General features: G+C 48.9%; 1 protein-coding gene across 3 annotated transcripts in view; it reads left to right on the top strand.

The window, feature by feature from the left end:
- THAP4 (THAP domain containing 4) overlaps positions 1-16,394 on the top strand; it is a 48,620-nt gene that overhangs the window by 20,391 nt on the left and 11,835 nt on the right. For all 3 annotated transcript variants that reach the window (XM_081052438.1, XM_081052439.1, XM_081052440.1), the window contains 3 exons: positions 6,696-6,855; positions 8,879-8,988; positions 9,815-9,918. In XM_081052438.1, coding sequence (XP_080908564.1) covers positions 6,696-6,855; positions 8,879-8,988; positions 9,815-9,918 — 374 coding nt within the window. The remainder of the gene's footprint in view (positions 1-6,695; positions 6,856-8,878; positions 8,989-9,814; positions 9,919-16,394) is intronic.

Genomic DNA, 16,394 nt, shown 5'->3' with positions numbered 1-16,394 from the left:
TGTCACGGAGCAGAAAGGGGACCGGCGTGACCAGTGCTAGCAGACCGCTGGCCAGCACTGCAGTCTCCTCCCAAGACCTTGCATCCCCAGGCATAAAAGGTGTGCTCCCGGCCGGCCTCAGGCCCCCAGCTCAAACTTCCCATGGTGGGCCAGCTCTGCATTTGTCTGCCCACTGGGTGCTGCTGGGAGACTTGGTCCAGTCGGGATTCACTCAGACCGCTCTCACCCAGTTCTTAGCCGGAACTAGCCATGCTCTCTTTCTTCACTGACCTGTCTTAGCCACGTTCTCACCCATTTCACAGCAGCTTCTGTGGGCTTGTCCTCCTGGTCTTTGCGGGCTAGTAATTTCATGTTGACATCAGTGGGCCCCATTTCTGCATGCAGGCAGCTCCCGCTGCGGCCAGCATACACGCAGAACTTTCCGGTGTTTGTGTGTCCAGAACCAGCTCCCTGGGCACCACAAACAAAACAAAAACCTGCTCGCTTACAAACACAGTTGTGGGCAACTAAGATTTCTCTTGACATTCTGTGAGCCATTGGTTCAGGACATGGGTTGCTTACGGGCTGACCAGCCTTCTCCCTCCCGGCTGGAAGGGGCAGGGAGGAGAAGTGCCAGGTGTGCACTGGACACTGCTGAAGGCGGGCAGGACCCCCAGGTCTTTAGCCCTCGCCAGGTGAGGCCAAGGCTATAGCCAGTTTGTGGGCAGGACAACCAGGGACGAGGGCGTGACACTCACCTTACAGCCTGGTGTTTTAATGAGAACACATCTTGAGAAATTGGGACAGTTTGCCCCCAAATCAATCATTTCTGGCTCTTCTTAAAATACCAAAAGATCTTCAACAGAGGGCCCTCGTCACTATGGGGCAGCTGTCAGCTGGCGTGGACTAGAGGCCCCGGGGGCTGGACTGCTCCCTGACTGCCAGCTCTGAGGCCGCTGTCACCTGGCCACTCATGACTCTGCTAATGTAACAAGGTGTTAAGTTTCTGATTTGTTTTTGTTGTTTGTCGGTTTAGTGGGAGTTTCGCCTCTTGATGTTTTTAGTGAGGTATATATGTAAGTGAAACAGCTTTTAGGTGTTCCCCTAGGCGAGCTTTGATAGGTGCAGACCCCTGTGTAGCCACCCTCAGGGTACATCCCAAGCTCTGGTGTGCCCTTCCACCCCCACACACACGTTCTGTTTCCTCTCACCATTACCGCATGCGGTACTGCTCTAAGATTCATGCAGATGGAATCACAGAATATCTCCACTTTTGTGTTTGGCTCCTTTGTCAGAGCATAATGTTTTCAGGGACATCTGCTAGTGTTGTAATGTCTAGTCTTATGGTGGTGGGCAGAACTCTTTCTACTTTTTGAAACTTACAGGTTTTCTTTGACCACTTGAGGGTCAGTTGTCATGAGCCTTCTGGAGGAACTTGAAAAGAAGGCGTATTCTCTAGTTTTGAGCTACAAAGCTCAGTGTATGTCAGTCAGAAGCACCTCATTAATCATGTTATGTAGGTATTCTAGTTCATTATTTGTATTTCATTCACTTGGACATAGAGAGAGACGTATCGATCTTTCATTTAGTTTCCTTCAGCATCTGTGTCTCTTTAATATTTCTGCTATATAAATGTTGCTGCCATGTTTGGTGCATGAGGATTCGTGTCATCGTATCTTTCTGGGACTCGCAGCTTCGCGTTTTGAAGAGCCGTTCCTTGTCTAGTCAGTGTTTGGCTTGAACTTCCTTTGACCTGACAGTCAGGCCATGACACCTGCTTCCTTCCCGGGTATTTCTGGCCTGCTTTCTGAAACACCTTTCTGAATTTATTTTACTGGATCTTTTGTTTGTTATCCAATCCTGAAAATCTTTTTCTTTAATGTATGAGTCAGCTGTGATTGGTCTCAGTTCTGTCTTACTATGTGTATGTCTTTTTTTCTGTCTTATTATATGCTGTGTTTTGAGTAAAGTCTCCTCTGCGTGGCTGTTCCTTTGTTTGTCAGCCTGTGAGGTGACTTCAGCGATGGGCCGCAGTCCCGCTCCCCTCCAGGCCTGAGCATGGCCAGGGCCCTTGCCCCTGGGACCCATGCCCACGTCTGTGTTTAGTACTTACTGTGGTTACTCTTTTTTTAAGGAGGGCGCAGCTCACAGTGGCCCATGCAGGGATCGAACCAACCACCTTGGTGTCACTACATAGCACCACACTCTGACCAACTGAGCTAACTAGCTGCCCCTACTATGGTTCCTTTTCCCAGCGTTTTTGTTATCTCTGGGTGAAGTCTGCCTTCTAGTAACGTACTCAGGGAGAACTGTCCATCCTGTATCGTCCAACAGGAACACATGAGCTCACATGTAATTACAGTCTTTCTAATAGCCTCATTAAAAAGGTAGAGAAAAACAGTGAAATTAATTTGAGTAATTTGTTTAACCCAGTATTATCTGAAACATTATCATTTCAACATGTGACCACAGTATTTGAGGCTATTTTTTTGGACTGGGTTTTAAAACAGTGTCTCTGACACTGGAAGCAGCTCAGTGAACCCGCCATGTTTCAAATGCCACCTTGTGGCTGCTGGCTTGGGGCCTGCTGGTCAGAGGAGGCCGTAGTGGACATGAAGCCCCTGGCCGCCTCCTTCCCTGTGTCTTACGGGTGTGGCACGTGCACCTTCTGCCTCTGAAGTCGCTTTGAGACACCATTGGCCTGCATTCTACACAGACTTCCTGTTCTGACACGTCATGTAAATGGTGTCATGCAGTATGTGGCCTTTCCCTTCATTTTGTCTTTATTTTTTATTTGGGAACACTGTATTTTTCCAGGGCCCATCAGCTCCAAGACGTTATCCTTCAATCTAGCTGTGGAGGGCGCAGCTCAGCTCCAAGTCCAGTCGCTGTTTTCAACCTTTAATTGCAGGGGGTGCAGCCCACCATCCCATGTGGGAATCGACTGGCAACCCTGTTGTTCAGAGCTCGCGATTTAAACAAGTGAGCCATCCAGCCACCCTTGGCTTCCTTCCCTTTAGTGAAACGTTTTCAGGGGCCATCCACATGGTAGCGTGTATCAGTGCTTCTTTCCTTTGGTGGCGGAGTACTGTTCCAGTGTCTGGATGTGCCCCATTCGTTTACCCGTCCACTTGAAGGACTTCGGATGGCTTCCCTGCCTGGTTCTTGGGAGCAACGCTGCTGTGAACGCTCGTATACAGTTCCTGGTGTGCTTTTGTCTCTTGGGCGGGCTTGCTGCCGGGTCGCGGCTCCCTCCTCAACTTATAGAAGCGCCAGGCTGTGTCCACGGTCACATTCCCACCAGCGGTGGGGAGGGTCTCTGATCTTTTCTAACTTCGTTTTCATTTCTTTTTCTCTTGACCTCATTTCTGCCCTGTCAACCAGGCTATTTCCCAGTGTCTCACTGTGCTACTTCAGTTCCAGCTTCCTTCTGGTGGTGGTTGGATTAATGTTTTTTCTTCTGCTTCTTTTCGGACTTCTGCCACTGGGGGTTCAGCTTCTGGGTCTTGGAGGCTGCCTTGCAGCGATGTGATTTCCCCTGCAGGGGGCGGGCTTGGCTCGTGGTGCCTGGAGAAGGACATTGCCTGCAGCCTGCATAGTAACAGGCCTGTGTTTCTGGGAGCATTCTAACACTTTTGAAAGTAAGTTTGCATCAGAAGAGAAGAAGTTGGGAAGGATCCACATTTTCTGAGCAGGTGGAGAATGCAGAATACTTCATGCATCCCTCCTGGAGCTCACACAGACCCTCTGGGCTAGAGTGACTGTGAAATCGGTTCCCCACCCCCGTCCCGCCCCAGCTCAATACCACACGTCTCCTTATTACACTCCTACCCGGGGAAGGGCGTTGTGGAAGTTGCTGCTCGCTTCTCCAAAGGGCCCCTGCAGAATGAGGCACCATTAATGGGCGCACTGTGTGTGTGGACGGGGAGAGGCAAGGAGGTCACAGTTCACAACTGCAGCTGGAGCCGCTGGTCAGATGCTGGGCCCAGCCGCTTCCCTCTCCATGCCCCCAGAATCCTGAGTTGGCCAGGCTCCTGCCCGCCCCCACCTTGACTGAGCCCCCACCCGAGCTGCACACAGACTAGACCGTGTTTCATGTGTGGGGACTGGGACCCAGATGTCAGGGGAGCAGAGTAAGCTGTGGCCACAGGCTCTGACCACCGCTCTGCACTGCACTTGCCACAGGCCGGCCCAACAGCTGCCTGAGGTTTGCAGAGAATGTTTCTTCAGTGCTGCACTGAGCATGAAGAAAGAAGTCTCCGAGATGGAGAGATTTAAAGAAGTCTCCGAGATGGAGAGATTTTCCAAAGCCATACCTGTCTGGAAAACAGCAATTTCTGTTTTTTCTGGAAAGTGCGGGACCTGGGCTGTCTTGCTGACTGATTGTGGCCTGTAGTGTCTCAAGCTTCAGGCTGCCCACCTCTTCCTCTCAGTCTTACGTCTCAGTCAGTGGCAGCTCGTCTTCTCAGTTGCTCAGGCCGTCAACCTCCACGTCACCTCCCTCTCTCAAGTCCTGTGTCCAGGTCAGTAGCAGATCCAGCCAACTCGATGTTCAGATCAGGCCCAGAATCTGGCCCTTTCCACCACCGGAGATGTCAGCCTCTCCAGGGCTGTCCACTCAAGAGTCGAGGCCAGAGCCCTTCCAGGGGCTGGCCCAGCTGGCTGCCAGTTCCTTCCCAGCAAGGCCAGCCTGCCCCGTCCAGGGCCTTTGTGTCTGTGGCAGGTCTGCCTGGTCCACTCTTTTCCAGAGTGGCTGCAGAGTCCCCCTTGTTCGTTCCCTGGTCTCCACACACTTCTCAGGGAGACCATCCTTGCCCCTCTTAAGTAAGCTCTCAAAATGCCCAACAGCCCCCCTCTCCCTTTCTGGCTTATCACCTAGTGGACATTGAATTCTGCTGCTTTTCCCTATTCCTTTGTGTATTGGGTGTCTTCCCTCACTGGAATGTAGGCACCGAGGAGGTGGGCAGGGACTTTATCTTCTATCAGCTTTTATTGCTAGCTGCAGTTTCCCTCCCTGGAAGAAAGGTGTTTGCAGGAATGAGTGAATGGATTCCAGGGTCAAGATAACAAGCAACTCACAACCCTGTCAGCAGGTTCTTCTAGAGTCTGGACTCTACATCAAAGACTGGAACTGAAATCCTGGTTTACGTTTGTTTTGTTAGGAAAATTTTATCAGTCAAAGCTCTGCTGTTGCCGTCCTCGTTTTCTGACTTTCTGCAGGCAATTTGAAAAGGAAATACGTACTGAGAGAGAGACCTAGGCTGGAAAAGGAATGACTTCTCACCTACCCTTCTGTTCAGGCTGTCCGGTTTGCCCTGTGCGGGGCCAGAGTCCTTGGTGGATTCGCTGTTCTCCGCCCACTGCACGTTGTCACTGAGGCCCCCGGGCTGTGCCACCAGCCTGGGCACGCACCTCCTCCTTGGCTCCTACTTGTCTCAGACATGATTGGACACTTCTCCACCTCCAGGATGTTATTCTCCCAGACCGCTTTCCATTTATGATCGAAAGTGGAACAATTTCAGAGGCCAAGGTGCTTCTGGAACTCCCGTGCTTGCATGTGTCTTGTGCTGGTGGGGAGGGATGGAGGAAGGCACGCAGGTTATCAGCCCGCCTGATAACCTTGAACCCCAAATTCAAGCAGGTCCCTTTGTCTTGGCATGTTTGGGTCTATTAATCAAGCCTTCCCCTCCATAGTTTATTCTCCTGCACCGGTCAGCTGGGTGTGCTTCTCTCCTCTAATACTTTTCCATTGTTCAGATTAAAGCACTTAGATTTGAGGCAAGGCCGGGTGTGGGGGTGTGGTGGGGGCATGGAGGGCAGGGTGGGGCTGGGAGAAGAGTCCCTGCCTTATCTGGGAATCACCTCCTTTTCGGCTCCCTTGATGGGCAGCAGGAGGCAGGGCCAAGTGCACAGAGTCCTGTCTTCTACCAGCCCCCACTTTTTCCTTACTGTGCATAAGGACTGGACACCGCTCCCTTGAGGCTCACCTGAGCAGCTATCAGTCCCCGACTGCTTGGTGGAGTAGCACTGGGGGCCTGGGGCCTGCCTCCTGACCAGAAGGGAGCCCAGCCAGCCTGCCCTCCCTGCATCCTGGCCCTGGGCCCCTTTCAAGTCAAGGCCTGGGTGTTATCTCTCACACGTCCGTGACTAGGTTTTGTGTGGAATGAGAGTTTGGTGCCCTTCTGGGCGACGGTCTACAGGACGCCCCCTGGGCGCTGCAAGGCTGGCCCGAACCAGAGGCCGCCTCTCTCAGGAGGCCAAGTTCACGTTTGGGGCTTGTCCACGGAGTGCGCTGTCCACATTGTAGCTGCTCTGAAACCCTCCGTCCCCTTTTCTGTGTTCTCCTTTCTGCCTTTATCTCCGTCACCGGATCCCCGTGCCAGGGCACCCTGGTCTGGCATGGGAGCTGGCACTGCCACTGTTGTCAGCTCCCCTCTGAGGCCGTGGGGCTTCTGGCTCTCCCCAGCCCCTGCAGGCCCTGTTGTCCCTTCTGTGTGGGAGCAGCAGCGTTCCTAAGCTGGACCTGGCATGATGGCATTGGCTCCCGGGCCTTTTCCTTCCCCTTCTGACAGGACAGGGCTGTTCGCGTCCTGCAGGACGAGCTGGAATGACGAGGCGTGCGCCAAGAGTGCGTTTCCACACAGAGCTCAGCAGGGCTCAGCTAGAAGGAGACCAGTGGGCACGGAGCCCCTGACTGTCTCTTCTTTTGTCCTCAGAGCCCCCCAAGATGAACCCAGTGGTGGAGCCACTGTCCTGGATGCTGGGCACCTGGCTGTCGGACCCACCAGGCGCTGGGACCTTCCCGACACTCCAGCCCTTCCGGTACCTAGAGGAGGTGCACATCTCCCACGTGGGCCAGCCCGTGCTGAACTTCTCGTAAGTGTGCCGTGTCTGTGAGAGGGGTCGGGCGGACAGGAGGGAGCTGGGCATGCTTCAGAAAGGCACCTCTTCCGTCCCTGACCCCGCATCTGAGACACACTATGGGTAACAGTGGGACTTTCCGGCTCGGTGTGTATGTGGTGATGCCAGGCTGGCAGGACCCAGGCTTCTTACTTCCACATACAAACAAGTCTGTGTGCACGCTCAGCCGACTCCCTCGGCTGGTGGTACTGAGAGGAAGACAGCTGGGCTTTCTTTCACACGTACCCCTGAGTACGTCGAGGTCTGAAAGAAGCTGTTAGTGTTGTGGTTCCAAGACTCCTCTGGACAGCAAAGCAGAAATACTTTGAGGTTCTCCAGACCCCCTTCATCCCTACCGCACACATACACAGAGCAGAGGACGTGTGCTTTTAAGGAGGCAGGTTGCAGTGTGGGGTGCTGACATGGGGGGACCAGGGGAGGTGGCTAAGAAGGTTTTTATTCTTAATCACAGAGGCAACACACATTTCTTAAAATTTAAACAATAAAGACGAATATAAAATAAAAAATAAAACTGTCCCTTCCCCAAGCTCCACTACACAATTAACTATATTAGGGCCGGCCCGGTGGCTCAGGTGGTTGGAGCGCTGAGCTCCTAACACCTGGGTCACAGGTTCAATTGCCACATGGGCCAGTGAACTGCGCCCTCTACAGCTAAGATTGTGAACAACAGCTCTCCCTGGAGCTGGGCTGCCGGGAGCATCTGGAAGTCGGTGTGGACTGCCGTGGGCTGCCGTGCTGCCATGGGCTACTCTGTGCTGCTGTGAATTGGTGACCAGTGACCAACTGCCTCAGGCGGGGGGAGTGCAAGGCACAGAATGCCAGCATCAGTCAATGCAGAAAATTATATTAATTTCTAAGCGTGAGTCATGTGGGCCTTATAAAGATCACTCCTAATCACGATATGTTAAATATTTTTTCAGGTGTCACTGTCCATGTGGGCATGTAAGATCTGTGTCTTACACAAGTAGACTGAGAAGCAACGGCTTGAACCGGGGGGCGGTGGGGCAGAAGCAGGGGAAAAGGAAGCAAAATTAATTATTTTAAGCATCTTATTAACTTGATGCTATTTGTATAATGCTTGGCAACTTGAGAAGGATTTAGAAGATCTTATTTAAAAACATTATCTCATACGTTTTTGTATTATTCTTGACTGAATGGATGAGGGCAAAGTAATATCCTGCTCGTAACCCAAAAGGTGGAAATTCTGTATAACTCAAAATAACACACAACGTAAAGCCATGATTTAAAACTGGGGTACAACTCAATAGAGAATTTTGTGACTAGCATTAAAAGGAAAATGAAATACAGTAGACAGTACATGTTTTGGTAAAGCCAATGGAGTGTGTGTGGTGGTCAAAGATGTGTTTTATTAGGGCTTTCAGTGGAGGGCATGTGCATTTACGTGGGCTGTAGGCACAGTGCTGCTCTGTTAGAGGTGTGTCTGTCATAGGGACAGCCGAGGGACAGGCCAGAGCTGGGGAAATGGTGTTGTTTTAAGCCTCAGTGCTCTCCTCTCAGCTGTCCTCAACAGCCAAGAATTTGCAGTCATGAGGCGGGTACTTAAGGACCTGTGTTTCCCACTGTTATGAAGAATCCATTGGACTCGTGGGCAAAACGATGGCTCCCAAGAGGGCAGGCCAGGTGTTGGGGTGGGGTTTTACGTCTTGGAGCTGAGGACTGAGTATGTGAGGTGCACCAGCCGAAAGGGCATTGTGGGAAGGGTACCCTGAATTATAAAGAACAGGTGCTGTCCTTGAGGTGGCAACGAGCCCAGCAGTTTGGTGAGGGTGGGGTGCCAGAGGGTGCTTCCAGGCTGGAGTAGAAGCCCTGATGCAGCCGGCGGCCACAGCCCACACTCGTGGTACCCAAGTCCTCACGGTGCCCGTGGTGCGTCTGGTGTTTGTTTCCATGTGTCGAAAAGCAGGGTCCCTGGTGGGTGGGGCCCCGCGCCTGTGCTCACTCCCTGCTCCCGGTCCAGGTTCAACGCCTTCCACCCAGACACGCGGAAGCCGATGCACCGGGAGTGTGGCTTCATCCGCCTGGAGCCCGACACCAATAAGGTGGCCTTCATCAGCGCACAAAACACAGGTACGCTCGCCCCCGGCCGGTGGCCCCTGCTCCCGGGCACATTTGTGGGGGCATTTGGGACACAGAGTGATCCTGTGGGTACCTTTCAGGGTGGGAAGCATCAGGCCTTTGGACAGGTGGGGGTCGGGTCCCTGTCTGCCATGTCTGGCAGTCCCCCAGGAGGTGGGTGGGCCGTAGGAGCGTCTGTGAGGACTGGCCAGTTTTCTTTTCGCCTTATAGTTCCTTCAGTAAAGTACACAGTGGCCTCCTTCCCCACGAGCGCACAGGACTTTTCCTGTGGGGACGGGCTCGGGGAGAAAGCTAGAGCAGGGATACACGCTGTCCAGCAGAAAGCTCTCTGTCTGGAGGTCTGCTTTGCCCCACAGGGAGGTAATCCTAAAACAGTCCATGAACTAGAAGTTACTCAAAACTTACTGGTTGACCTTTCCCTGCTCACTGGCTCAGGTGAGTCTCACTACCTGGAAGCAGGTGTGGTCAGGACCAGCCCAGGCTGGACTGGAGCTGCCCAGGGCGTCGGTGGGCTGGACGTCGGGGGAGCCAGAGCGGCCCCATTCCCTCCTCTCAGATCGCAGGGGGCCTGTCTGATGGGGGATGTTGGAGTCCGGGCACACCTGGGGATAGCAGCTCCAGGAGACCACCTGTCCCGGCTATAAGAGGAGTTGTATCTTTTCCCTCTTGATGCCGGGAGGTTTACTGCAGGCAAAGGCCTCAGGGCCCCGACAGCTGCCCAGTTCACAGCTGTTGGAGCCCTGATGGCAGACAGTGTGGGAGCTAGGGCAGCCCAGTGCTGTGGGAGCCTCTGTGGACTGACGGCCCTCCCTTGCAGGCATCGTGGAGGTGGAGGAGGGAGAGGTGAACGGGCAGGAGTTGTGCATCGCGTCTCACTCCATCGCCAGGATCTCCTTCGCCAAGGAGCCCCACGTGGAGCAGGTGAGCCCGTCCGTGATATGCCACTTCACTGCCTGACGTACCACTTCATTGTGGACACCTTTCTGTCTCCATGTCCCGTCATTCTTCCCCACTTACCACACGTACCCGGGTGGGGGCGCGCCATGACTCAGTCAGCCCGTCCCTAGCTGGTGTACAGTGAGGTGCTCTCAGGTTCATTGCTTTCCTGTCATCAATGTACTGTTGCATTTGTGTTGCCCACTTTTGCAAAAATATCCAGATCAATTGGATAAATTTTTCCCAGGTGAATTGCTGGATCAAAGGATAGGTACATTCTAAATTGTGATGGATACTCTTAAATTGCTTTTCTTAACAATTGCATTCCATGGCACTTAGTCTTGGACAGCTCATGGTAGGGTGAAGACGTAAGTGCAATGTATGTCGAATGCTGTTTCCATATCATAATCTAATTGATTGTTGATGGTTATGGGGAAACTTCTGGTTTTTGTGTGTTTCTGTCGACTGGGGCCACGTTTGTCACTATCTGACCACCGGATCTGGGCCCAGCGCTGACAGCAGCAGAGTGAACTTGTGTTGACCTGCTATGGGGTAGGTACTGCTGTGTCTCGCCCTTGTGAGATGCCTGCTGTAGGCTTGTCACTGGTGGACAACCGTTGCCGCGTCAAAGGATCCTACTCGTGTACTGAGACACCCTCAGGAAAGGGTTCTGCAGCCTCTTTCAGGAGGATTCTGTGTTTTTTCCACTGGAAGCTGTCGATGCAGTGAATTATATTAATTTCTAAGCGTGAGTCATGTGGGCTTACAAAGATCACTCATAATCACGACACGCTCAATGTTTCTTCAGGTATCATGTCCGTGTGGGCATCAGCTATTCACAAAGTGAGCTGGGAGCTCGTTAGCTGTGTCCGTCCCCTTGCAAAGGGTGGTCCCTACAGGAATTAGTGGTGACCTCTCTGCAAGGCAGCTGGCCTTGTTCACCTCAGGCCCCTACCTTGCTTCATTTGCAAATTTACATTTCCTAGGAAAAGTGCCAGTTTCATTGAGATGTTCAGAGTTTTAGGGAAAAACAACACATACGGCTTTCATTTTATCTGCCACCCATGTTCCCTTGTATTTTTCTGTGTCTTCTCTATTTCTTGCTCATACTTGCCAGAGGCTGCCGATTTTATGAGTTTTGTTTGGATTTTGTTTCCTTATTTTTACTAGAGAATGAATGTTGTGTTTTATTAATTAAACCAAAAAAGTGCCTCTTTTGCAGAAGGGAGAATAGGCGGAGGCGAGGCCTGTGGGGGCGGGGATGAGGGAGGGCTCAGCTCTGCCAGTGACCTGCTGACCAGAGCCTGCACACACAAGTGCGGTTGGCCGCCCCCCTCAGGTTGGCCTTTCCTCCTTGTTGGCGTGGGCAGATGAGGGGATGAGGCAGCTCACAGTGGAGGCCAGGAGGAGAGTGGGAGGCGAGACGTCTGCAGAGCAGGGAGCCGCTGTTCTGGGATGGGCTGCTGCCCCTCTGCCGCCGAAGCCCGACCCTTCTGTCACCCCACTGCCTGTGCTTGGTCACTTGAGACCCCCACAGTCCACATGGCATGTGCCCGACACCAGCCCTGAGACGGACCAAGTCCAGGCCCGTTTGATCCTGAGGGTCCGAGAGGCCCCCGACTTCAGAACCTGCCCACTTCGGTGCTGCCCACGTCCTGAGGCGAGGACTCCACCATCGAGTTTTGTAGGCCAGCTTCTCCGATGACCAGTGAGGTTGACAATCTTGTCCTGTTGGTCTTGAGCCATCCTCTCGTGAAGTCCTGTTCGAGGCTGTTGACCATCTTCGATTGCTCCTTTTCTTTGGATATAAGCCCTTCGTTAGTTACATATGTTGCAAATACCTTTCCAGTCTGTATCTTTTCACTTCTTTTTATTATTTTTGAGAAACAGAAGTTTGCAGTCATACATGGTTCAATTTACCAGTTTCTTTCTTTGTGGATTCTGTTTTTTAATGTGTCTTATTTGAGCAGTCTTCCCTAAGAATAGGTCAATAAATATATATTCAATTTTTTTTTTTATTGAAGCTTTACAGTTTGACCTAAAACCTTTCCTTTTGCACTTGGAATTGAGTGAGGCACAACCAGCTACCCTGGGCTGCTGCTGGAAGGGCCTGTCTTCCTTGCTGTCCTGAGCACCGTCCCCCATCAGGCTCTGTTGCCTGTTCTCTCTCCTGTCCCAAGTGGTCTTGAAACAGGAGGGCAACTGAATCCAGGGCTCATGCTGCCTGCGCTGCGCTCAGCAAAGAGACAGACACAGGAGCACCGGTGATTTGAGAAGGCAGCAGGTTAACACCTTAAAACTGCCTTAACATTCTCAGGGGAAATCTGGGCGTTCCTCCTGAGGCTACGTGCTGGTTCAAGGTGGGGGGCTCCTCATGGAGCCTTCCCTCTGACTCTGGCGTGTGATTCTCCTCCGGGGGTCAGCAACCCAGGCATCCCAGGAACAATGATGGGAGCAGCAGCCTGGAAAGAATGCTAGACCATTGATCTTGTGCTCAATAAGCCTAAGGGTGTTAATTATAAGTTTCTGGGTAATTTTCTAAAAGTGGGAGTCCCAGTCGGGCCTGCTTCAGTCTTCTGTCTATACCTGTGCCAGAACCACACTGTCTTAATTACTATGGCTTAACAGAATTTTTTTTGGTTTGATAAAAAAGTAAAAAAACATTTTACAAAAAAAAATTTCTACATAGACAATCATATCATCTGCTATTATAGGCAATATTTCTTCTTCCTTTTCAGTCTTTATGCCTAAGGTGAACTGAGACAAGTTACTTAGCATGTTGCTAGGTAGACGGCGGGGGCGGGGGGGGGTGTCCCTGGGTCCCTGTTGGAATAAACAAAAAAACAGCTATGTCCTGAAACTCCAGGTCTGGAATGTCTCCTTCACTACAGGACAGAGATATGAGAAAACACCCTTGAGGTTAATAAACTATCTCAAATCCCTTCTGGCCGGACAAAGGAGCAGATCTGATAGGAATGGCTTATTTCGTTAATTCCTTCAAGATGGGCAAACAGCACAAACCTGATAGATGAATTCCATTAGAAGGCTCCAGCCCCCTTCCCCAAGCAGGAAGGGAAGGTATAAAAGTAAGAACTTTTGCCTCAGTCACTGGGCACCCCCATTCGGGACCCCCTCCCACTCGGGAGCTCTGACCCTTTGCTTTCAATAAACTATCTTCCTTTACAACTCTTTGTCTCTCCCCTGGTCCGTGTTTCCATTCTTCGGTCTCACGAGACATGATCCCGGCCCACACCCAGAAACTGCTGGCAGATCCAACATCATTACATCAGAACCATCAGCATAATTGTCAGTACAAATGGTGGGAGTGTTACCATGCTAAAGGTCCGGCTGCTCCTGCAGGAGAGCCAAAACTCGAGAGACAGGTTGGAGGACAGGTATATTCAAAATGCTGGCATTCCGGGAGGTGGCAGATTCCTGTCCACCACCCCCACCTAAGCCTGTCCCCTCCCTCTCTGCGAAGCCTGACCAAAAGGTTTTATGCTTATGTGCTGGTGAGGAGAGGCAGGACAAAGGGAAGGGGAAGCTGGTCAGGCAAGTCCTGAGCGGGGAAAGGTGCTTCCTGAAGACTGGTTTGTTTCCGGGATAGGAAAGGGTCTTATGCAGAGGTAAAAACTTATTTCAAGTCCTTGAGCCAAGTATGCATACAGTATGGAGTAAACAGAACCATTGAAATTGGCATGCATAGTAAATGTATAGTAAGCAGAGCCTGTAAGGTTTGGCAGGAGTGGATAGAAGCAAAAAAAAAACAATACCTTGAAAAAGTCTAAACTATACTGTTAAATCGAATTCTACTAGAGGTTTAAATCTCAAAAAAGAAGATGAGGTGTTACCGTTACAGGAATAGACACATGTGCCTTGTTCTCTGTCTTAGGGGGGAAAACATTCAGTCTGTCCTTATTGGGTATGATGATATTAACTGCAGAATTTTTATTGATACCCTTTATCAAATTATATTTCCTTATGGTTTTAGTTTGCCAGTTTTAACAATCATAAATAGGTGTTGAATTCTGGCACATGCATTAGCTGTAACTATTGAGATTATGTGATTTTTCTCCTTTAGTTTTGTAATCTGATGAATTAGGTTTTCAAATGTTGCACCAACCTTATACTTTTAATTTTTGTTTTTTGCATCAACCTTACATTTTAGACAAGCCCCACTTGGTTGTGATGACTTACCATTTTTTGCTATTGCTGGATTGATGTATTACTAAAATATATAAACTGGAAGATTTTTACATCATATTTTATTTCTTATTCTGGGTTTAATTTCTTTTTTTTTTGGTTTCTTAAAGGGAAACTTGGATCATTGATATTAAACTCCTTTTTGTTTTGTAATATACCATTTGAAGCTATAAATTTCCATTTAACACAATATATTGTGCTTTTATTATCTGCTGGCTGAAAATATTTTATTTCCCTAATTATTTTCTTTGAACAGGGTTTATTTAGAAGTGTGTAACCTATTTTCCAAATATTTGAGGATTTTCTCCGTATTCTATTGTTAATGATTTCTAATTAAATTCTAAAAGCCCAGAGAACATGCTTTCTCTTAGTTATTTTATGCTACAATAATATACGATTTAAATTTTTGAATATTTCATGTGCACTCGAAACAATTGATGAGTGTAGTGGACGGAAAATGCCAGTTACATCAAGTCGATTGATAATGTCATTCACATTTTTTACTACTGATTTGGGTCGGGTGTGTGGTGTAGTTCTGTCTAATTACTAAGGGGTTAAAATCTCCAACTATGATTGAGGCTGTTTCTCTTCTTTGGTTCTGCCTGTTTTAACTTCATGACTTGAAGCTCTTTTATTTCCATGCACATAATGACATACACATATTATATTTAAGGAACGTCCCTCTTTATAGCTTGTAATGTGGTAACTTGAGGCTACTTTGATGATAATATGACCACACCTGCTTTCTTAGGCTTACTGTTTATGTTGTACATCTTTTTTCCTAGCTGTATACATTTAGCACATTTGCCTCTTTATATTTAATGTACATCTCTTGTGGTCTTGAGTTTCATTTGTTTATTTTTGTCTGGTCAAAAACTCCCTATTTAAATTGGAGTGCCTAGTCCATTTACATTTAACATAAATGTTATTGGTATGTGTGGTTTTAAGTCCACCATCTGGACTTATCTTCCATATGTTCTTTCTTGTTTGTGTTCCTTGTCTCTTCCTTTAATGTGTTCTCTTGGGTTATTTAAATATTTTTAGCATTCTGTTTTCTTCTATTAGCTTCTGAACTGTATATCTCGTTTTTTTAATGGCTGCTTTGAGGCTATATGCATCTTAAATGTATCAAACTATTTATAATCAATATTGTACCCTTACATTTCCCACTTCACACTGATTTTGGATAATCCCGGTCTCACTTTATAGGTGACACTTTCCCCTTCCCACTTCACATGTTGTAACCTTACAGCTTTATAATTCCATTTACCCTTTTATGTGTGTGCTATTGTCATCATACTTTTTACATGTAAAAGGTATACACACACACACTCACACTATAAATCTTGTTACTTTTACATTAAATAATTGACTTGCAAAAAAATTACGAGGGGGAAAATAATGTCTTAGAGTTGTCCACTTATGAGCTCTGACAATTAAGTTCACAAACTCATCCTAGAAAAAGTACTACATACCTCATTGCTGAATATCACTATGGTCACCTTCGAAGTACTCCCCTTGGGAAGCTATGCATTGACACCAGTGCTTAGTCCACCCTTCAAAGCAATTTTGGAACTCTTTTTCTGGAACGGCTATCAGAGCTGTCGTCATATTACCCTGCTGTCCTGAATGTCATCTAAATGTCTTCCTTTCAGTATTTCCGTTGTTTTCGGGTAAAGAAAGAAGTCATTGGGGGCCAGATCAGGTGAGTAGGGAGCATGTTCCAATACATTTATTTGTTAACTGGCTAAAAACTCCCTCACAGACAGTGCAGTGTGAGCTGGTGCATTGTCGTGATGCAAGAGCTCCTTTGGGACACACCTTTCTCATGCCAAGATTTTCAGTTAAGATTTTCCTGTTTCTCTATCGATGTTTATTTGATCTGCTATACTTCTCACAGTCAGTAGACGATTTTGACACACAATTTGACGAAATTTTTTTTTAATTAAATTTATTGGGGTGACAATTGTTAGTAAATTTACATAGATTTCAGGTGTACAATTCTGTATTACATCATCTATAAATCCCACTGTGTGTTCACCACCCAGAGTCAGTTCTCCTTCCATCACCATATATTTGATCCCCTTTACCCTCATCTCCCACCCTCCAACCCCCTTACCCTCTGGTAACCACTAAATTATGTCTGTGTCTATGAGTTTTTCTTTCTCATTTGTTTGTCTTGTTCTTTTGTTGTTTTGGATTTATATACCACATATCAGTGAAATCATAGGGTTCTCTGCTTTTTCTGTCTGACTTAT

This window comes from Rhinolophus hipposideros, assembly GCF_964194185.1.
Source record: "Rhinolophus hipposideros genome assembly, chromosome: 6".
In the NCBI taxonomy this organism is placed as follows: domain Eukaryota; kingdom Metazoa; phylum Chordata; class Mammalia; order Chiroptera; family Rhinolophidae; genus Rhinolophus; species Rhinolophus hipposideros.
This window is presented reverse-complemented; position numbering and strand designations above follow the sequence as displayed.